Raw genomic sequence first — 22,972 nt, forward strand, 5'->3', positions numbered from 1 at the left:
TATGAATTTTGCAATTTTCTAGATTTATTTTTGTACAAAAATCAATTCATGTGATCCTTTTTCCTATTTTCTATATTTCCTGGATTGCGCGCAATATAACCAGAGACCTCGGGGGCTAACTCGTTAAATTCCCCCGACTCAGCAACCCCCGCACAGGATGGCGGGTTCATATAACAAAAGGGCAGGGGCTCTTTTGCATATTCGCTTGGCTGAAGGGGTAAGCAGAGATCCTGGCCGTTAGATCGAGGATCACCGGCCATGATTACAAGCCCAAGGGGTATGCCACGCCAGTCCTTGGATCGGAGACCAACGGTGGTGATTTTAAAATACGGGAGATCAGTTCCTGATCGTGGATAAACGGATCAACGGCTGTGATCCCCTGGACCGAACCGGTACGCCATACAAACCGTGCGATCACAAATCGACGGTCCCGATTTTATTTTGGCCTGACCTATTATTACCCTTACGATTTGATATTGACGCCTAGGATCAACAACCCACATATCTTCAATCCACAGCATTACTCGCATCTAATCTCAGCCGCACATCCACCACCCTACGGCTCCGGTCTCATCCCTATCCTCCAGCTATCGAGCATGGCGGGGCGCCCGCGAGACACGGTGGCGAACAACCGGAGTCGGTCGATCCGACGCCCGATGGGACAACCCGAGCGCAGAGGGGTCAAATTCGTGTATAACGATGAGCCAAATTGGTTGGAATGCTTACCAAAGGTTCCTATGGCGAAGGGTTAGGCGGCCATGGCGCACGGCGGATTCTGCGGTGGCGATGAACTCCGATGTGAGATTCCATGTTGTCCCACCCCTTGTACCGCCCGGAGAGGACCCGGACGCCAACCCAGTGCGGCCGCTAATGTCCCCGGTCGATCATCCCGGGCTTCAAAACGGTGGTGAAGGCCAAGGATGGCGGTGGCGACACCTTTGTACCCTGATTCTTGCTCTGTAGGGGCTAAGATCTCTTGCCATGTTTCGATGAGATGGGAAAACGACCAGCTTCGGCCGGTACTTATGCACTCGGAGCTAGGGGATTTGCACAGGGAAGCAAAGCTGTCGGATCCTGGTTATTCGGTAAAGCTTCGCCGGTTGTTACGGCCGAGTCCGGTGCGAGGGAGACGCTTCTGGCAACCGGGCCCACGCAACAGCGACACAGCGAGGCGACAAGGACACAGGCCCACATGGCAGCGAGTGCCCGCGGCGCGGCGTGAGTGTGAAGCCGGTGTGGGACCCACACGCCAGGGAGCCACCCGTGGGTGGTGTACGCGCGATGAAGCCGTTCAGGTGGAGATGGGCCACGGTAGATTCGGCCCAAATAGGTCTTGTTCCCCCTTTTTATATTTTTTTCCTGTTTTCTTTCCTATTCTTTATTCTTTTGAATTTGAACTTCAAATAAATTCAATTCTTAGTTAAAAAAAACAAAATAATCCCAGCAAGATGTGATGATATTTTATTATTTATTTTATTATTTGAATAATATCGATGCCTAATTCATGAGAGAGACAAAAGAATAATTCACTCATCCGAGATTAGGATTCTTTATGTTTATTAAAAGATTTTTCAACTTTGACTTTTGGTTTTGAGAGTCAAATCTATCTTTGATAAAATAAAAATATATAATATTGCCACTTATTTATTTCCAAGAAATATTTACTAAGCTAATAAAATTCTTATTCATTTGTTTTCTCGTTTTAAGTTGAATCCCAGATCCAAACTTTAACTCAAATATTTTGGACAAACTTTTATGAAATTCCCAAGTTAGGATTTTGGGATGTTACAATTAGACAAGGATGAGACGAGGGTGAGGGAGTTTTTGGGGCGAGTCGATTTATCGGCTTGCCGGGTACACTCACAACTCGAGACGGTGGGGGATAGTTTGGTGACAAAGGGGTTGAGAGGAAAGGAAATCCCTTATTATTTAATTTTAAATACTAATGTATTTCTTCCTCTCTTGCTTTAAATAGCACCTCAATCCCCTTCCCACCAAACCAGCCCTTAATTCTCTCCGATTACTTTATCACCGAACTAGCCCTAAAAGCCAAAGAAACCACATGTTCCAAACCGTCAGAGCAACATCCTTCTGGTCTGGGTTGGTTTTTACCATATACATGCATCGAGTACAAGGAGAGGTCGTAATATACCACAATCCAAATGTTTCTTCAAAATTCGTTCGAGATATTAATTAATTTTAGTTTAAAAATGAAACAAATAAAGCTCGATTGCATAAAAATTGACCATCCAAGCTGATGTTAGCACTTCTCTTAACGAAGATGTCAGTAACTTTCTTTTCCTCCTTTTCTTAGGAACTTATACGCCGAGCAAAAAATATATATATGATACGTATGACATTATTATTCACTATGATGCCTGTGTTCGTCCAAACTGGGCGGCGACAACGGTGGAACAGCAGTTACATTAGTATCGCTGAAGGCAAGATCAACGGCTTGCAGTATCTTTCTGCCAGATGCCTTTGAATCAGTAGATCTGACCACTCTTGTCATGTTCCCAGGTGCGGTAACATTTTGGCTCTGCGCATTGGTTTCCTTGGGTGAGAGTTTGGCATTCACAGCAGGTTGGCCAGCTGTAATGGCGGAAGTGAAGACACCGGATTCGCGCAGACTCTGAACAATTGTCTGGGAAAGAAAAGAGAAGTATCGTGAAGCATTAAATAGCACAGAAAATGATTAGTGACTTCAAACGGCAGCATTGTTACCCACCATTGGGGTGTATATGCGAGTCAGCACTCCTTTCCTCAGAAGCTTTAAGTTCAGCTGCTTATCGGTCCACACGACTCGTTCATTGTACCTAGCCAAAAAGAAACAAGAAACATTACAAGAAAAAAGATTAGCGAACCGAACACTAAAATCCATTTCTCTGTGGAGAAAAAAAAATGGACCGACACAATTTTAATGCATGCAACTGGCACCAAGAGGCAGCTGGAAAAGTGTTTGTAAATATTAGATCTTTCCATGAAATAGTACAGTGTAGTCTGATTATTCCAGATTCAGGGCAGGCTGCGGTTTAAGCTTTCAGCCAATGTATCTATTCCCAGTCTGGTTCATCTTGAAGCAATACATTGCCCCTGTTTGTTTCAGCTTTTTGTAGCTTCTGGCCACCAAAAGCTGCTACGGACTGTCGAAAGCTCAGCTTTTCAACTAGCTTCTATAAAATTCGCTTGGGTAAAAACCATTCAAAATCAACATAAACACATAATCGGTTGAGTCGTTGCAATAGTAGGAATCCGCCACCTTCTAGATCCTAAGCCTTATGGACACATTTATCTTCCTCCGCACGTAATCCTAATGATTCTCAGATTCTCTACAAAGCCAGATTCTCAAAAAAGCTGGTCAGAAAAAAGCTGAACCAAACAATTACATTTCATAAATTATGTCATGAAAAAAAAACAGTATCTATTGAAAAAACCTAACAAGACTTTCAGCCTTTGGAGTTTTGAGCCACGCCTTCTCAAGCTGGTCCAGAGCCTAGACTTGGGGCATGTGCTTAACAGTTAGAAAGTTATTTCAGTTATGCGTCCACTTGTTACCATGTGCTTTCAGTTAGAAAGTTATTTCATGTTCATGAATGAGTAACTACCATGCCAAATGAGGACTGTACTAGTATAGGTAGACATAAACCATAACTGAGGAAGAAGACATGAGATGGAATTAAAAAATATGGTACAGTGTGGTCCATTTTTTAGGACATTTTTACTTGAATAAACCTTTAAGAAGCAATCTCTAAAGTTAAGGAAGTTCAGTCCAACACGGCATAAATCTCTTATAAAAAATAATCCATATAAGAAAACTTTAAGTATATCTAACTTCCTTGTTCCAATCAATAAAGTGACATTCTGAACCTAGCAGAGCTGCAGCGTCTCTAAAGCATTACAAAAAATATTAATAAGCAAAGAAAATTTAGGAAATTACCAGCGAAGCATTTCTTCTTCACTAGCAGTTGATGCAATTATAAAAGCCTGCATAGCAAATGGAGTCATCCAGTGGGAAGCACCAAGAACTGCGTATATTTCTTGAGCTTCAGAATTACATATAAAAACATCTTTACTTACTGCTCTGTCAAAATCTAACATGAAACATCTCTTAACATCTTCTTTTGTAGGCTTGCATCCACAGCGATCACGTCTAGATGTCAAATCTGAAAATTTAGTGTATGTATAATGCAGAACTGCAGCCTCCTCCAACTTGATCTCACTGTTAGTGATGTGCCAAAATATTGTAAGAATAACTCTATTCAGAGATGTACTCCCTCCAACCGCAAATAATTTACATATCTTGTAAAAATATCCTTACTTTGGGCTCTTTGCATAATTATGCCACCTGTGCGCGCCATTAGGACGGAGATGGTCTTGAATTCGTGCAGCAGATTTTCCATTACCATAGGTGAGAAAATAATTTGGATTTCCTCGTGTCGCTTCCTTATACATGCCAAAGTAAGTATCTTTAGGAAGATGATCATAATTCCTCTTGAACATAGATACCTGGTAAGGCATTGCCATGCAAAAAAAAAAGTTGTGATAAGATCATTATTCAGTGCTACTGCCCGCCTACTGCGGTAGTTGATGTAAGTTAGTAAGTTGCAACTGGTACAGTACATGAGATACTAGCCTTGCTAAAAACGGTAACCAAAAATATCTTATAATATAGACGAAAATGTGTGATCTCATCAGAATCTCTTGATCTGCTATTGTTTTTGGGCATGCTAGGACAACATTAGGGGTGGATCTATGCATCATGTGGGGGTGCGGGTGCAGCCACGAAAAAACATATACTCACCCATACGATAAAATTCTATGCACCCACAAGGCAAGTGCATCCCCTCACATTCCCTCTAGCTCCACCTCTGAGCATCATGATTTGTTGCCCATACACCACATCCTCTATTTTCGCTCTTTTCTTTATTATATGACTAGATAACTAACCATGCATTGTAACACAGACCTAGGTAATAATACCAGAAGTTCTAAGCTTCAAAACAAACTGTGTGACTTTCCCTGCAGAAATCTAGTGGGCTGTTGGTGCTTCAAAGAAACTTTAAAGTAGTATTAAAGAAGTGAATAAAGCAACAGTGGAAAGTTCACAACACAATTATTCTTGAATCCAAAAATATCTTATATAAATTGCATCATATATGCAGGCCACCTAAAATTGTATCATAAGCCACATACCCGCACATAGATGACCTCAACTTATGCAAAGGTGAAGCTACAGTCAGTCAGTCACCACTCACCAGAACCAACTCAATCTTTTGTACATGTATACAACTTACTGAACTGACTAAATTCTATATACAGTACATAATTAAAATACTTCAATTTTAATTAGGGATTGAAATTGAAACGGAATTCAACAGCGTTTACAAATCTTTCTATGTGAATGTCTGAACAAGCAACAAGTAATGCAAGTCCAAAATAGTCTTCAAGCAAACATAGGTAGTCATGAAATACTTGAGTAGGACTCACCTTAAGCAGGAATTGTGAGGGAGGAACAAAGAAAATCTGAATAAATGCATATAAAACATCCAAGAATTTAAAAATAACAAATGAGCTTCCCCTATAGATGCCTTATAAACATGGGCAGAAACTAGTAACTGCAACATGCAATTATTTGCAAACAAAACTAAATTTTCATTGCAAAAAATGAACTTGTTAAGTGCCCACAATTATAGGAATATAGTTGCTCCCAGTTTTGCACATGAGATTATCAAAATGAAAAGAAAATGAATGCATTAACTTCATGGTGTATAAAAGTTTCACGATCAGTAGATGTATTATTCTCAGATGCACAAAGTTGAGTTAACATCATAGCATGTGGTTTGCAAATAATGGTATATCAGTTAGCGCTTAAGGGGGAAAGAAATTTAAGAGAAAGGCTTACTTCGCTGAATGGATCTTTTATATTATCATGCTCAACACTGCTTTCCTGAAGACATTTAAGTTATTTAGTAATCGGAATTTTGTCGACAACAAGACATATGAGTAGCAGTGTAAAACTTGATTCTTGGCTTTGTTTCACTCACATAGTTTGGAAAAATAACCATGTCGACATCACGAGGGACCTCAGCTAACAAACGTCTAACAGAATACTCAGCAGCTCCGCCAGGATAAAGTAACTCATCAGTGTCTAAATGTATGATCCAATCCATGCCACCATCCTTCAACAAATAGCATTGTCCTTAGTGTATGAAATGTCTAAAGAAAAAATCACAAAGAAAAACTAGAAATCAACATTGTTGCGTAGCAGCCCCAATGACTAACTAAAGCTACAAATGAAAAGCTCAATCATTAACATAACAGAATTAACAGCAGATATAACAGGCAAGAGACATACCCGAGCCATTACAATAGCCATCTCCATGTTGAGGGATTGCTTCACAAAGAGTTCATAGTTGCAAGGTTTGTAGAAAAATCCTGAAAGCCAAGTCTCATTCCAGATTCGACTTGAGCCCAAGCAATAAAATACATCAGGAAGGTGACAGAGATGAGTGATAAAAACTCTATCAAAGAACATGCCAAGCCAGACATTATGACATGCTATGTCCTATCAATAATATATACTAGGGCATCTATCCAAGCTTCGTAAAGAAGAGCCTGAGCAAAAGAGCTCATGGGCTCGGCCACAAGCCGAAGGACTCGGCAATAGGACCAGGGGAGCCTACAACCACCAGGAGGATTCTAGAAGCGCAGATATAGTAAGATCTCAACAGAATAAGAGATAAACTCGAAGACATAGAATTCAATTCACGTATGACTTTGTACCGACTCGGTTCCATCATGAACTTGATAGCCGACTCGGTGCCTATCATGTAACTTCCGTCACTCCTTAGAATATTAAAAGAGGGACAGGGAACCGCCTGAGAGCATCAGATCATAGAATCATCAGATTAGAACATACAATACAACAACAGAACCACCTCAAACATGATGTAGGGTATTATCTCGCATCGAGGGCTCAAACCTGTCTAAATTCCGCGTATATTCCCTATTAAACAATCTTCGACATGTCCTAGAAGTGGGTTAATAGTAGGCAACTAGGCATGGAAAATTTCTCCCTTTATCCATAATTGTCAATGGTTGGATGCGGTCTGACTTAGTTTTGTCTGGCTACACCAGCAACCCTATGCTTTTGGTTCTCACTTTGAAAGTTGAAACAAGATGCAGTTATTTTTTTATATGGGGTTTATGTGGAAATGACACACAAGAAAAACTGTTATCGGAAACAGGGGACTGAGAAAACGAAGCTGACCTCCGTGCCTGCCGCTCCTCAAGATCCTTAGTTCTGTACACCACTTTTACCCCCTTCCGTAATCAATCAATCATGAAGACAAAAAAAGGCACTGAAATTAGCGCTGGAACTGCGGAACTGTAGAGGATCAAGAACACCAACGAACAAAGAATCTTGCGACTCACAGGAATTGACTCGAGGACTCCCGCGACATTGGGTTTCGCCGCCTTGCCCTCCACGAAGAGCAGGAACTGCGCGACGCCGACGACCTTGTGATAGAAGAGCCAGGGCAGGATCTGCTCAAGCCCCGCGGAGGTGCTCGTCTGCACGCACACCTTGGGTTGGAGATGTTCCTCTACAGAACCCATAGCAGCGCCCGAGTCGGAGGTGAATGACCAGCCGCGGATGTAGGGGAAGGAGGGGGCGGAGGATCCCACGAGCACGTCTGCGCAGTCGGACGAGGGGAGGGACGGTGGGGTGGGCTCGGCCATGCCGGGGAAGGCGTGGGAGGGCCAGCGAGTGGTAGGGTCATCGACGCCGCCGCCGCCGCGCCACTGGAGCACGAAAGCCAGCGCAGCGAGCGTGAGCGGGAGGACTGTCAGGAGCAGGAGCAGCTGGCGCCACGCGGCGCCGCCGCTGGAGGGCGCCTGCGCCGGCGGCATCGAAGACGCCGATCTGTCGAGACTCGAGACCGGTTGTGGTGGGGTTTCCCTTTGGGCCGTTCAATTTGGGAATAACTTAAACTTCCGTTTCCTTCGCTCGTATACGCGCCTATGTCTATATACATAGCCCATTTCCAGAGTGGGTTTCCACCCTGGAATTCGTGATATCATTTAATTTTCACCGAAATTGCATTTAAACATTTTTATTGTATTGTAATTTATTGTCATCCTTTTACTGTTAATTAATAATAATAATCCCTCTACAATCCACATCATAGCCCAGCAAATATTTCCTTTATGATGCATGCACGCTAGAGAAGAAAAGGAACTTTCCCAAAAATGGAACAACTAAGGCTGTCTCCAGCAACGTCCCCTAAATTTGATCCCCTAAAGGAATATTCTTTGTCCTTTACAGCACTCTCTAAAAGATTATGTACTCTATATCTTCTTCATCTTCAGCAATATCCCCTAAATTCCATCCTCTATTACTACTCGTCACCACGTGAGCGTACAAACACAAAAAGGTGTACAGTGTATAGAGCACCCTCTACAGATAGAGGACGCTTTAGAGTTCCTTGCTGGAGGGATAAAGGACCTGACCGTCCCCTACATTTAGAGTACATGACCCTTTACAGTCTCCTGCTGGAGACAGCCTAAAGGATGCAGCGTGGACTGTAAAGTTGCATGTGTAAAAGAATTATACGAAAAGACAGCTCAGGGGTGTTGAGAATTAATAAACTTCTGCGTTGAAAGTAGAATTTTTGCTCAACATTCATGTTAACACTACGATCCTAGAGTGGGAAAGGGGGCGGAGAGGGGTCGGCTTTGGCGGCATGAGTGAGAGGAGGGCCCAGCGGGGTCATAGGGGATGGGGAGGCAGGGATTATTGTGTGTGAGGGATGAAGAATTAATGATGATCCAAATAACATTAGCTACTAGATTTGATTAAGTAAGAGATATAATAGTTATCCAGCGATTTGAATCATTTGATTAGTTTGTTTTGTAGATTTAGAAGGAGGTTATTGGTGTAAGGATGATTTGGTTGGGTGGATTTTACAAACTTTAAGGTGGTGTGTTATATAGGGGTATAAACTAACATATAGCCTGTGCTAATGCTACAAATCCGGAGACATGAGTGTAGGGTCGACGATGGCGGCGGCGCAGGGGTAGGGGTTGACAATGGCGCGAATAAGGGGGAGGAGAAACTGGGGGTGACAGGGTCGCGAGGGAGAGAGGTTGAGGGATGAGAAATGATCTAAATAATATTGTTCGTTGGATTTAAGTGATTAAGGCAATGGAGGTTATCCAGTGATATGAACCGTTGGTTTTGATGTTGTGTGTAACTCTGAGTGCAATTTGTTTGGTGGACTTAGTGGAGGTTATCGATGTGGGGGGTGGTTTGGTTGTATTAGTTTTGCAAAGTTTTAATTGGACAATCATGTAGTGTTATAGATCTCTACTTTTTAAAACACCATTTCATGTGTCGTGTGTCGTGTGCAAAGCATATAGGTCTATTCCTGCTCTCCACTTCTGTCTAACAAATAATGAGTCGTTACACCATAGATGGGGTTTGAGAAACCTCGGATAGACCGAGCGAGCTATAAAAAATGGGTAAGTCTTTTTGTGAACTTATACTTTTCTTGACCTTTTGGCAATATAAAAGTATAGTATATGTAATTTAATATCTGATATGTGCACTATATGTCTATTTTAATTTTAATTCTTTGTGTGTGGAGGGTTCACCTTAATTTTTTTTGTCGGAATGGTGCATCACACTGGATTGCCATTAAACTCTCGGTTATCGTATAACTGTTGTACTAACTATACTATCAAATATGTTAATATATTGTCGTAACACATGGACATTGTATTTGTATAGATATATACTCAGTGTTGAGTTCGGCTATTATATTTTTAAAATGACCTTAGTTAGTAATTGGGCGCGGACGTATGAGCTCACACGATTTTCGTATCAGATGGGGACACATGTATCTAGAGATGGAAACAAATACTTATCCAGATATTATTTTTTTGTTTCTTTATTGTGGATATAGAATCAGCTATGCAATTGCATATTTTTGTTTTTAGCAAAGACTTATAAAAATTAAACTTTAAATTTATCATATATCTTCTCAAATGATAAATATAAAATTCGTATACAAATAATTTTTCATCTTTTTAAATTTTGTATAAGGAGCAAATAGTATATAAAACAATTTATCTAAAATTTTATTTTTAGTTTAATAATGTGTTTGATAACATAAGAAAATGTTAGCATCAAATTTCATACATACGAATTTATCCTAAGAATTTGAATACACACTATCATCCCGACATCTATATATCTCGTCTTTGTATCGAAACTATGTTGAGAACGCGTGTACTCTGACTTGAGGATGATTCGTATCGGAAGCAGACGTGTGAGCAAATAACCTTAATAGCTAATTTGGAAAATCAAATCCTCTTCAGGATTGGAGGAGATTGAGAGAAATGATTTTCCCCTCAATTTTGAATCCGGAAGAAAATATGATTTTCCAAACTAGCTCTAACAAATCTACTTTTTAGATATAGCGAGAGATAAGAGAAGAGATTGTTCATGACCGTGAGATTTTATATCCTTTTTTGCATGATCTGGCTATCACGACAAGATTGCTATATATGCGAGTTTTCCCAATATATTAGAACTCTTTTCAGTATAAATACAGCTAACTTCTAACAAATCTACTTCCCTGGATAGTCTAGGTTGCTGTCTTGCTGATCAACTCATAACACTCTAATATTTCATGCATCTTGTGTTGAACGGATGCAAAGATTGGCATCTCACAGCGCTCAAATTCGTGTACGTACGGCAAGATGGTACGATTTTGTTTGAAGAAACATAATAACTGGTCGTACCCATAGCATGGTTGACATGATGCACTTAGATCGTGTTTAAAAGCACCCATTTTTTTTTAAGAAACTGGTTTACAGAAATTGAGGTACAGTGACTCATGTGGAGGAGCTGCTCCTACAAATAAATGAGCCAGAGCTACATCCGTTTTCAAAGGAGCCAGAGTCCTACCAAACAAGCCCTTAGAATTTTCATCCATGCAATACATGAGAACTGAGATTCAACTTTGCACTTGTCTTTACATTCAAGATCGCCGTACAGACTAAGACTAGCATAACAAAACATCGAAGTGCACTTCTATTGCATCCTCAAGGTCAAGGCTGCTCGAAATCACTCCTCTTCCTCGTCCATGTCATTTTCACAAACTAGATGACCAAGAGAAACTTTGGCTTTTTTTGCTCCTGACAAACTCGACGCACCAACCAATTCGCTTTTCCTCTTCTCGCCCTGCTCTGCATCCTCCTCATCTTTCATAACCTCACCTGAAGACTTGCTATCGCCCTCTTTCTCGGCAGAATCATCCTTCTCCGATGGTAGCTCGGCACCCTTCTTCAAGGATTGCTCGCACTCCTTCAGGAACGCACGCACTTCATCATCCTCAGCGACATGTAGAGCTGTCTGGCCACCTTTGGTCTTTGCTGTGACGTCAACACCTTTCTTCACAAGGTACTTCACAAGATCCAGGTGAGAATTCTGAGCAGCAAAGTGCAGCGCCGTGAAGCCTTTCCGGTTCTTGGCTTTCACAGAGGCCCCAGATGCCAGCAGCTCACGAGCCACTTCTACATGGCCTTTCTGGGAAGCAAAATGAAGTGCTGCAGTGTCGTCCATTGCTGCAGCTCCCACATCAGCTTTGTGCTTGCAAAGGCATCTCACAACATCAACATGCCCAGCCCATGCAGCCAGGTGGAGTCTGAATGAGGAAATAACTTGTGTCAAGGAAACAGTATAATTCAGAGCAAAATCGACATTGGGTTCTACTACAGCAACATCATTTCCTGCTCAGTGCTCACCGAAAAACTACTGTCTCTATCTTTGAGACAATTAATTCAGAAAGAATGGTACACCAAGAAAGTTAAAATTTTACTCGCATTGATGCTAGCAGAATGTTCGGCAAGTGTGACATCATATATTGTATTTCACATAGTTGTCCAGTCAACCACCCCATTCGATAAGATAAAGCCATGAGTCAAAGCAACGGCCTGTTGTCCTGAGTTTAGCAACGAAGTCCAGGAACTACAGGTAGTAGATAAATGAGTTTGTTGCAGGATACTTTACTAAGGAAAAGTTTGAGTCCCTAAGTATTAAAAGAAAATTATCAGAATACATGGTGCAAGAAAGGGACAAATAAATAAATTTAATCATACATTACAAAGCACACCATCTGTCGGCATACACAATTCTGGGTGTAAATGTTCCACTAAAGCAAGATTCTTTCTATACTTTGTCATATCATTGTTGCAGATATAAACAGAAGGCGTTGATTGAATATGTTAGGGAGAGATCATGTGGCCGCCAAAGACCAAGTAATAATGCATTATACCAATAAATCAGTTTGCCCCAAGCTCAAATTATTCCTGGATGCTGCAACAATTAAAACATTTACACTAGAAGATGAGTATCTGATGTTCTATGTAACGAGGATACCACAGAGCTAAATGTCAAGTTGTATAGAACAATGATTAGACATGCTATATTGTATGGTGTAGAATGTTATCCTGAAAGACAACATGATTAGTAGATAAATGTTGTGGAAATGCATATATTGTGTTGTATTTGTAGCATAAAAAAGGGACCAAATCCGGAACGATGATATACGTGATAGGCAAGGGATAGCACCAATGTATAGTGAGATCCTAAGACGTGATAGATGAAAAGAGAGATTAGGGAAGACTGAAGTTGACATGTGAAGTAGTAAAATGAGACTTGGAGGTACAAAATGTACCCAAAGATTTAGACTTGAATAAGAATGCATAATAAAACAGCTATATATGTGTCTGAACCTTCAACCTTGACTTATGGTTTCTTGTTTCTGTTGGGTTTCAACTTTAGCCTACTTTCAAATGCAGGTTGTGTAGCATTGGCCTTATGGTTTCAAACTTTCAATGAGGTCCAGTTTGTAAACTGGAGAATTCTAACTCAGCCTGCAAATGTTCCAGGCCTCCAGCATTCGAAATATTGAAGACATTCAATTCACTACAAGTTAGTGACATATTAGAGGATGTTCAACCGTAGTTCTTGTGTGAGATAATAAGGGGAAACGATGTACAGTGTCTTATAATGTCCATGAATTAGAAGAAGAAAAGATGAGACGATGCACCATGTCATGTCATTTATATGTAATGGAGAAAGGAGAGTTCAAGATGTCGGATGAACAGAATTCGTGCAGTGTTGAAGGCTAGTTCATTTTGTGAAAGAAAAAGCAATAACGAAGAGCGGCCGCAGGAGCAATTCGCAGGTTTTGTTGTATTAGGGTTTAATGACCAAGGCTCAATGACAGACATCTAATTATATACAATCAATAAGATGATAACGATCCGTAACGCAAGGCACGGCTACTCGGCGCTTCTCTGCTAGTAATAAGATAGAGAGGGAAGGAGGGAGGGAAAGGGAGGATTTGCAGGGATGGTGGTGGTTCATACGGTGTGCGTGAGAGGCGATCCCTTGAATTGACGGCGAGAGGGTTGGACTCGCTCACCGACTCCACTGCTGCCGCATCACCAGACCTTGCAGCCTTGTGCAGAGGAAGATCTTCTTCCTCATCTCGCCCACGCCCTCGCCCTCGCCCTCTTCCTCTTCCGCCGCCGCGGCCGCCGCCGCCGCTGTGACGCCGTCCCATCAGTCTCGCGAATCGGTCAGGTAATTGGATCCATGACTTTGGACTGTAGCAGGAAGGAATAGACCTCACCCGTGACCCGTCCCAGACTCGCAGCATCTGAAATGGGCCTCATCGTTTTTAAAGTGGATTTCGGCCTTGTCCGACACTCTCCTTTTAAAAGTTCTGTCAATTCTATAGAGGACTTATACAAACAGACACGTTCAACAATTAGTGCAAGTTTAATAATATAGCTGAAAATGGAAATAATCTTAAACCATTTTTTATATTGATTTTATTGTTTGAGTACAATCACAATTATTTGAACTAACTAGTTTACTAAATGTATGTTCACAGTTTCATAAGATCAATCAATCTCTACTACTTATTAAAACTGTAAGGGGTAGACTGTCGTTCTGCCGTTTCACAATTCAGCCACTCGTTCTACTGTTCTATGATCTAAGCCGCACGATCACGCACCATCATCCGCTCTCAGATCCCGCCAACCAGCCCCGTAGACCGTTCACCCCATCACCCGAAAGGCCGAAACCATCGCTCCTCCCCCGAATCCAGAGCGGACCATGCGCCCAGGCTCTCCTCCGCTGCGTCGCCGCCCGCCCGCCTCGAGGTTCGCCGGAGTGGACCATGCGCCCGGGCTCTCCTTCGATGCATCGCCGCCACCCGGTCCGTCGATTCCCGTCCCGCCCCGCCCCCTCCAACGAACCCCCACTCCGGTCGCGACGAAATTATCGCGAGCGGGCTCTATTCCGATCAATTAGTCAGTGCGCACACCAACCTCCTTGCAAGCAACGAGGAAGGGAATGATGAAGTGTAAATAGTGGCTGACAACAGTGAGGAGGATGAGGCAAATAAAGGAGTGGAGACGACGTACATCCTCCTTGTCAGGTGCCATGCGAGGGTGAAATGAGATCTGCAAGCCTACATGTGCTCTGATTGTTCTTTCTTTTTTTCAATTGCATCGGTTCGATTCAATCTCAGTACCCAGAAATGAATTTAGAAACTAATGAGCCATCATGTGGTTTTTCCTACCTGTCGTGACATGGTCTCTGCAGAATCTGACATTCCTATTTACAGTACATGTACTTACTAATCGACTCTGATTCAGATGCTTGATATTTTTAATGCTGACAAAATTTACTAGGTCTCGTGAATCCTTCTAAGCTCTTGGCCAGCAATGACAAACAGATAACGAAAGCTAGAGAGGAGCCGTATGGGAGAGAAATCATGGAGAAGATAAACAAATAGCTGCTGGCTTGCGAGGAAGAGAAATGGCTGGAGGAGTACAATATGGTAGGTCTAAAATGTGGGTTTGGATACTTTGGATACATCGAACACTAATTTCAAATGTGGAAGACAGATAAAGACCAGGCAAACTATATTGAATGGGAGAGGATAAAGCCTATCAACATATGAGAGGTGATTATTTTAATTTGCAATTTGTCTACATATTAAATTAGATACGAAATTGTTTGTCATATATTCTTATATGTTGTGTTGTATGAATCATACTTTAGTTTTACATTTTACTTTTATATATGCTTACACCTTTGCCATAATTTTTGCACCATGAATGGCTGTTCTTTGACACTCCAAGAAGAACATTCGAGAGTGGCAACCGAAAGCAAAGGTCATTGTTAGATTACAACGGTCATGGGTGGCATGAATCATGGGAGAAGGTAATGAAAGATATTGTAGGTTTGAATATGTCCTATTACATGGACCCGCAACCATCAAGCAGCCATGAGTGGCATCATTTTGAGTGTGAGCAGGGACGTCCAGTGCCCAGCGTAATTGGAGCAACAACATAGGACCTCCAAATTTTTAGGGCCCCATTTTTTGAGTTTTCTGAATATAAATGGTATAAAATGCAAAGATTCTTTATTGTTTTGTGAAATTTCTACTTTAAAACAGATAATATGAGAGGACAATAATATGAGAATAGATCAAATATGAAAGGATACTTTTATATTGTTTTTTCTCTATACACTATAGGTCTCTAGGCCTATTTTTATATTTTGCACCGGGTCCCAAAAAATTCAGAGATCAATCCTTCTGATGCCCTCGCCTTGTACCGTCTTGAGTACAAGCCCTATAGCTCCAAAAGGAGCGCCAAGTCAAAACTGTCCATTAGTCCACTGAATGAAATCCAACAGCAAATGGACAGGCTGACTGCAGATAGTCCTATGGAGAGCAAACAGACTGCTAGGAGCAAGCCAAAGGCTAACCAGAAGGGTACCAATGCAAATATTCATCTGCATGTTAACGCCCATAATCAAGTTAATGCTCCTAATGCTTATCAAGCAACACCACAGGTGAACCAAATGACACTTATGAATGGGAGCGTTGTTTATGGGCCTCATCTCCCACATTCCAAAGACATCATCTATGGACCTCATGCTCCACATGGATGATCAACTGAAGGAAGCAGCTTCTTTGGGAACACAAGTGACTATCAATATACATGAAAGTTGCTAACAAAAACTATCACATTTTCTCTAAGATCAGTTCAAATTAAAGTGCTCTCTGTGTTTAAGCGACTTATTTTTGTATATTGCGGAATGTCTGAAGCTTATGTTCATTGTTTGATCTGTTGCTGCTGAATAATGTTGCTAGCCTGTGGTTCATATCACTTTTCATCTGCATTTTTACTACAAGCATCCTATAAATGAGATGGAGTGGTGTTGGAATTGATGATTGATGGAGGAATGAGCAGTTCTAGGTCATTGGAGGTGTGTCCTCGCACCTCTTTGCTGTGTTGTAGGGACTTCTCAAGGTCATAGCTGGTGTTGATAAAAGCATCAATGTGACATCCAAGGGTGGAGATGATGAGTTCTCATAGCTATATACATTCAAATGGATTACCTTATTGATACCTCCTACCACCTTAATTCTACTGAACTTCATTGGTGTGGTCGTTGGCATTTTCAATGCAATGAATAACGAATATGAGTAATGCAGCCCCTTTTTCGGAAGCTCTTCTTTGCATTTTGGGTATTGTATTACCTCCCGATGCACTGAGGTCGTTCTCAATTTATTTGGCAGTGTTGACTTGATCCTTGGTGGCAACCCCTAATAGAGGGCATCTCTTGAATTTGCTAAACTTATAAAAGCAAGTTAGATTATTTCTTATACCTTAAAATAGTACCTTATGAGTTGTGAACAATGCTGAAAGTCATTTACACAATTCTTGTCATTCTTATGTTTGGTTAATTGTCTTTGTTTTTTGATGACATCCAATCTTGCTATTAAATATGAAAGGGAAATAGGATTAACCATTTCCTATAATTAATTTTGGTGGTTGATGACCAACACAAACACATGGACTAACTAGTTTTGTCTAGAATTCATGTATTACAGGTGCATAAGGTTCAACAAAAACCAAGAAAGAAATCAAGTTAGGGACACAATTAAAAATGGAGCAAGACCTAGAGTGTGCTGAAAAATGGCGCACCGGACAATGTCCGGTGTGCACCAGACAGTGTCTGGTGCACCAGGGCCGTACAGAGTTAAACCAACCACTCTCGGGAAAATGGAGGCGCGCTCCGCTATAATTTACCGGACTGTCCGGTGAGCCAGCGGAGCAATGACTCTCTACGCCAACGGTCGACTCTGCAAAAGCAACAATGCCGCGACAGAGTCAGAAGCGCAGAAGTCAGAAGGCACCGGATTGTCCGGTGTGGCACCGGATTGTTCGGTGCAGCTAGAAGACAAACGTATCCAACAGTCAACTGCTCTGAACCCTAACGGTTGCGCTGACGTGGCGCGCACCGGACAGTGCACAATGACTGTCCGGTGCGCCCATCGCCAGTAGAAATCAGCCAACGACTAGAAGTGGTTGGGAGGCTATAAATACCCCCAACCACCTCATTCACTTCCATCCAAGCCTTCTGAAATCTTTATTCATTGCAAGAGCAAAAGCCCAACACTCCAAGACACAATCAAAGCAATCAATCCACTAAAAGCCCCCAAATCAACTCTAGTGCATTAGGGCTTGTGAGAGGATCAATTGTGTTCTTTTGTTGCTCTTATCGCTTGGTTTGGCCTTTTCTTTTTCCCTTCTTATTCTCAAGAGACTTGTAATTGAAGCAAGAGACACCTAAGTGTGTGGTGGTCCTTGCGGGGTCTAAGTGACCCGTGAGATTAAGGAAAAGGCTCACTCGGTCTAAGTGACCATTTGAGAGAGAGGGAAATGGTTGAAATAGACCCAGCCTTTGTGGCCTCCTCAACGGGGACTAGGTTCTTTGGAACCGAACCTCGGTAAAACAAATCACCGTGTCTACTCGCTTTAATTCTCGCTTGATTTGTTTGCCCTCTTTCCTCTCTCTAACATTTCCTTGCTAGTATTAATTTGAGCTTGCTCCCATTCGTCATCCACACTCTTTGAGCAACTCCTAGCAAGAGAAATAATCTTTTGGACTTAAATTTAATTCTAACGCTAACCCCGACCTTTAGTGTGTGTTTAAGTTTATAAATTTCAGGTTTTGCCTATTCATCCCCCTCTAGGCGACTTTCAATTGGTATCAGAGCCCGTGCTTCATTAAGAGCCTAACCAACTCGAAGTGATGTCTGGAGATCACGCCAAGAGTGAGATCATGACCGGCAAAAGCCCACGGGCTCGGGGAGGACTATCTCAAGGGAGTCTGATGCCAAGTATAAGGAGGAATCCTCTTCCTCCATAAAGTCACATTAGAGAGGTGACAAGAAGAAGAAGAAGATGAAGAAAGTGGTCTACTACGAGACCGACTCTTCGTCACCCTCCACGTCCGGCACCGAGTCGTCGACTACTTCTAAGCGCCATGAGCGCAAGAAGTATAGTAAGATGCCCCTACACTATCCTCGTATTTCAAAGCGTGCTCCATTACTTTCAGTACCCCTAGGCAAACCACCATATTTTGATGGTGAAGATTATTGTATGTGGAGTGATAAAATGCGGCACCATCTAACCTCACTCCACGAAAGCATTTGAGATATTGTTGAATTTGGAGCGCGGGTACCAAAGGTGGGGGACAAGGACTACGATTCGGACGAGGCCGCCCAAATTAGGCACTTTAATTCCCAAGCATCTTCTATACTCCTCACCTCTCTATGTCGAGAGGAGTATAATAAGGTGCAATGGTTAAAGAGCGCCAAAGAAATTTGGGATTTCCTCAAAACCGCGCACGCAGGGGACGAGGTGACCAAGATCACCAAGCGCGATATGATCGAGGGAGAACTCGATCGATTCATCCTCAACAAAGGGGAAGAGCCGCAAGCCATGTACAACAGGCTCAAGACGATGGTCAACCAAGTGCGCAACCTCGGGAGCACAAAATGGGATGACCATGAAATGGTCAAGGTTATTCTTAGACCCCTTGTATTTCGTAATCCTACTCAAGTACAATTAATACGTGAGGATCCTAGATACAAGCTAATGTCTCCTGAGGAAGTTATTGGCAAGTTTGTGAGCTTTGAACTTATGATCAATGACTCCAAACACATTGTCAACTTGGAGCAAGACGCCACCTCTACACCCGAGGTGCAACCCATCGCATTCAAAGCGACGGAAGAAAAGAAGGAGTCTACACCAAGTAGGCTTCCAATCGACGCCTCCAAGCTCGACAATGAGGAAATGGCGCTCATCATCAAGAGCTTCCGCCAAATCCTCAAGCAAAGGAGGGGGAAGGATTACAAGCCCCGCTCTAAGAGGGTGTGCTACCGGTGTGGTAAGTCCGGTCATTTCATAGCTAAATGTCCAATTTCTAGTGAACGTGACAGGGACGAAGACAAGAAGGGGAAGAAGAAGGAGAAGAAGAGATACTACAAGAAGAAGGGCAGCGATGCACACATATGCCGGGAATGGGACTCTGATGAGAGCTCCACCGACTCGGTGACTCCTCCTCCGATGAGGACGCCGCCAACATCGCCATCAACAAAGGTCTCCTCTTCCCCAACGTCGGCCACAAGTGTCTCATGGCTAAGGATGGCAAGAAAAAGAAGGTACACTCTAGAGCCAACCCCAAATATACTACATCTAGTGATGAGGGTAGCTCTAGCGATAATGAGGATGATTTACTTTCTCTCTTTGCCAACCTTAGCATGGAACAAAAGAAAAATTGAATGAATTAATTGAGACCATTAACGAGAAGGATGATCTCTTGGAATGCCAAGAGGGCTTGCTCGTTAAAGGAAATAAAAAAATGTTAAATTGAAAAATGCTTATGCTCAGGAAGTAGAAAAATGTGAAAACTTATCTAAGGAGCTTAGCATTTGTCATGATTCAATTTCAAGTCTTAGAACCGAGAATGCTAGTTTAATTTTTAAGATTGAAAAGTTGAATGTTTGCAATGAGTCAATTTCTAGTTTTAAAATTGAGAATGATAATTTAAATGCTAAGGTTGAGAAATTGAGTATTTGCAAAGCATCTACATCTACTGTTGAAAATATCATAATTTGTGCTAGATGTAAAGATGTTAACATTGAAGCTACGGATGATCACCTTGCCATGATTAAACAACAAAATGATCACATAGCTAAATTAACTGCTAAAATTACTGAGCATGAGTTAGAAAATGAAAAATTTAAATTTGTTAGAAGCATGCTCTATAATGGGATACACCCTGGTATTAAGGATGGGATTGGTTTCCAACAAGGGAGTCAATCCAATGTCAAGCTTAATGCCCCCAAAAGATTGTCTAATTTTGTCAAGGGTAAGGCTCCCATGGCTCAAGATAGTGAGGGTTACATTTTATATCCTGCAAACTAACCTGTGCACAAGATTAGGAAAATTCATGCTAGGAAACCTCATTCTGTTTCTCATCATGCATTCATGTATAAAAATGAGGCTTCTAGCTCTAGGCATACCACTCATATTAAAATGCCTAAAAAGAAAACTCCTAATGCATCAAATGAGCATAATGTTTCATTTAAAACGTTTGATGCTTCCTATGTTTTAACTAACAAATTAGGCAAAGTAGTTGCCAAATATGTTGGGGGTAAACACAAGAGTCCAAATACTTGTGTTTGGGTACCCAAAGTGCTTATTTCTAATGTGAAAGGACCCAAGACCATTTGGGTACCTAAGAACAAGGCCTAAATTTGTTTTGTAGGTTTGTGCATCCGGTGGTTCAAGTTGGATAATCGATAGCGGGTGCACAAACCACATGACGGGGGAGAAAAAGATGTTCTCCTCATATGAGAAAAATGAAGATCCCCAAAGAGCCATCACATTCGGGGATGGAAATCAAGGTTTGGTCAAAGGTTTGGGTAAAATAGCTATATCCCTTGACCATTCTATTTCTAATGTTTTTCTCGTAGATTCTTTAGATCACAACTTGCTTTCTGTTTCTCAATTATGCAAAATGGGCTACAACTTTCTTTTTACTAATATAGGTGTTACTGTCTTTAGAAGAAGTGATGATTCAATAGCATTTAAGGGAGTGCTAGATGGTCAGCTATACTTAATTGATTTTAATGATAACCAAGATAAACTAGACACTTGCTTAATTGCTAAGACTAACATGGGTTGGCTCTGGCATCGCCGACTTGCCCATGTTGGAATGAAGAATCTTCACAAGCTTTTAAAGGGAGAGCACATTTTAGGACTAACAAATGTTCATTTTGAGAAAGACAGGATGTGTAGCGCATGTCAAGCAGGATAGCAGGTTGGAGTCCATCATCCACATAAAAACATCATGACGACTGACAGGCCGCTCGAGCTACTCCACATGGATCTATTCGACCCGATCGCTTATATAAGCATCTGCGGGAGTAAGTACTGTCTAGTTATCGTAGATGATTATTCTCGCTTCACTTGGGTGTTCTTTTTGTAGGAAAAATCTCAAACCCAAGAGACCCTAAAGAGATTCTTAAGACAGGCTCAAAACGAGTTCGGATTAAGAATAAAAAAGATAAGAAGCGACAATAGGACGGAGTTCAAGAACTCTCAAATTGAAGGATTTCTTGAGGAGGAGGGCATCAAGCATGAGTTTTCTTCTCCCTAGACACATCAACAAAATGGTGTAGTGGAGAGGAAGAATAGAACTCTACTGGACATGGCAAGGACCATGCTTGATGAATACAAGACTCTGAACCAGTTTTGGGCGGAAGCAATCAACACCGCTTGATACTCCATCAACTGGCTCTACCTTCACTGAATCCTCAAGAAAACATCATATGAACTCCTCACTAGTAAAAAACCCAATGTTTCATATTTTAGAGTCTTTGGGAGTAAATGCTTTATTCTTATTAAGAGAGGTAGAAGTTCTAAATTTGCTCCTAAGGCTATCGAAGGCTTTTTACTAGGGTATGACTCAAACACAAGGGCATATAGAGTCTTCAACAAATCCACTGGATTAGTTGAGGTCTCTTGTGACATTGTGTTTGATGAGACTAATGGCTCCCAAGTGGAGCAAGTTGATCTTGATGAACTAGATGATGAAGAGGCTCCATCCGTTGCGCTAAGGAACATGTCCATTGGAGATGTGTGTCCTAAGGAATCCGAAGAGCCACCACAAGCACAATATCAACCATCATCTTCCATGCAAGCATCTCCACCAACTCAAGACGAGGATCAGGCTCAAGATGATGAAGATGAATATCAAGAGGATGAGCCACCTCAAGAGGAGGACATGGATCAAGGGGGAGATGAAAATGATCAAGATAAGGAAGATGATCAAGAAATAAGGGATCAAAGACCGCCACACCCAAGAGTCCACCAAGCAATTCAAAGAGATCACCCTGTCAACTCCATTCTTGGTGATATTCACAAGGGGGTAAATACCAGATCTCGAGTTGCACATTTCTGTGAACATTACTCTTTTGTGTCTTCTACTGAGCCATACAGGATAGAGGATGCACTAAGAGATCCAGATTGGGTGGTGGCAATGCAAGAGGAGCTCAATAACTTCACGAGGAATGAGGTATGTCATTTAGTTCCTCATCCTAATCAAAATGTTGTAGGTACCAAGTAGGTATTCTGCAACAAGCAAGATGAGCATGGTGTGGTGACAAGGAACAAAGCCCCACTTGTGGAAAAGGGTTATTCACAAGTCGAAGGTTTGGATTTCGATGAAACCTATGCACCCGTAGCTAGGCTTGAATCAATTTGCATATTACTTGCCTATGCTACCTATTGTAGCACCCCGAAAATTCAAATCTTGAAATGTTCTCAAACTTGCTCTAAATTCAAAATGAATTTTAAATTTCATTTCAAAATGTTTGTTTGTGAGTTGATATCAACAAATAAAATATAATGGTCTATATTCTCTCCAGAATCCTCCTCAAAATATCCTACAAATATTTCCCTAGTGATCCCCTTCAAGTCCTTTCCAGAAATACTGCCCAAATATTCCACCGATAAT

The 22,972-nt window shown here is 41.7% G+C and overlaps 2 protein-coding genes across 2 annotated transcripts; both read right to left on the minus strand.

Annotated features, from left to right (window-relative positions):
* Positions 1 to 2,150: 2,150 nt before the first annotated feature.
* Positions 2,151 to 7,997, minus strand: LOC100273097 (uncharacterized). The gene is made up of 10 exons (NM_001147546.2): positions 7,435 to 7,997; positions 7,271 to 7,323; positions 6,356 to 6,464; positions 6,045 to 6,179; positions 5,903 to 5,947; positions 4,319 to 4,506; positions 4,078 to 4,219; positions 3,938 to 3,984; positions 2,729 to 2,816; positions 2,151 to 2,644 (listed from the first exon to the last, which is right to left on the minus strand). Exons 1-10 carry the CDS (start codon positions 7,909 to 7,911, stop codon positions 2,363 to 2,365), a joined length of 1,566 nt encoding a protein of 521 aa, NP_001141018.2. The 5' UTR covers positions 7,912 to 7,997; the 3' UTR covers positions 2,151 to 2,362.
* A 2,843-nt stretch (positions 7,998 to 10,840) lies between these two features.
* Positions 10,841 to 13,711, minus strand: LOC100383709 (Ankyrin repeat family protein). The gene is made up of 2 exons (NM_001349056.1): positions 13,441 to 13,711; positions 10,841 to 11,711 (listed from the first exon to the last, which is right to left on the minus strand). The coding sequence occupies exons 1-2, from the start codon at positions 13,635 to 13,637 to the stop codon at positions 11,132 to 11,134; spliced, it is 777 nt and encodes a 258-aa protein (NP_001335985.1). The 5' UTR covers positions 13,638 to 13,711; the 3' UTR covers positions 10,841 to 11,131.
* Between the last annotated feature and the right edge of the window lie 9,261 nt (positions 13,712 to 22,972).

The sequence above is a fragment of the Zea mays genome, chromosome 1 (genome assembly GCF_902167145.1).
Source record: "Zea mays cultivar B73 chromosome 1, Zm-B73-REFERENCE-NAM-5.0, whole genome shotgun sequence".
Lineage (NCBI taxonomy): Eukaryota > Viridiplantae > Streptophyta > Magnoliopsida > Poales > Poaceae > Zea > Zea mays.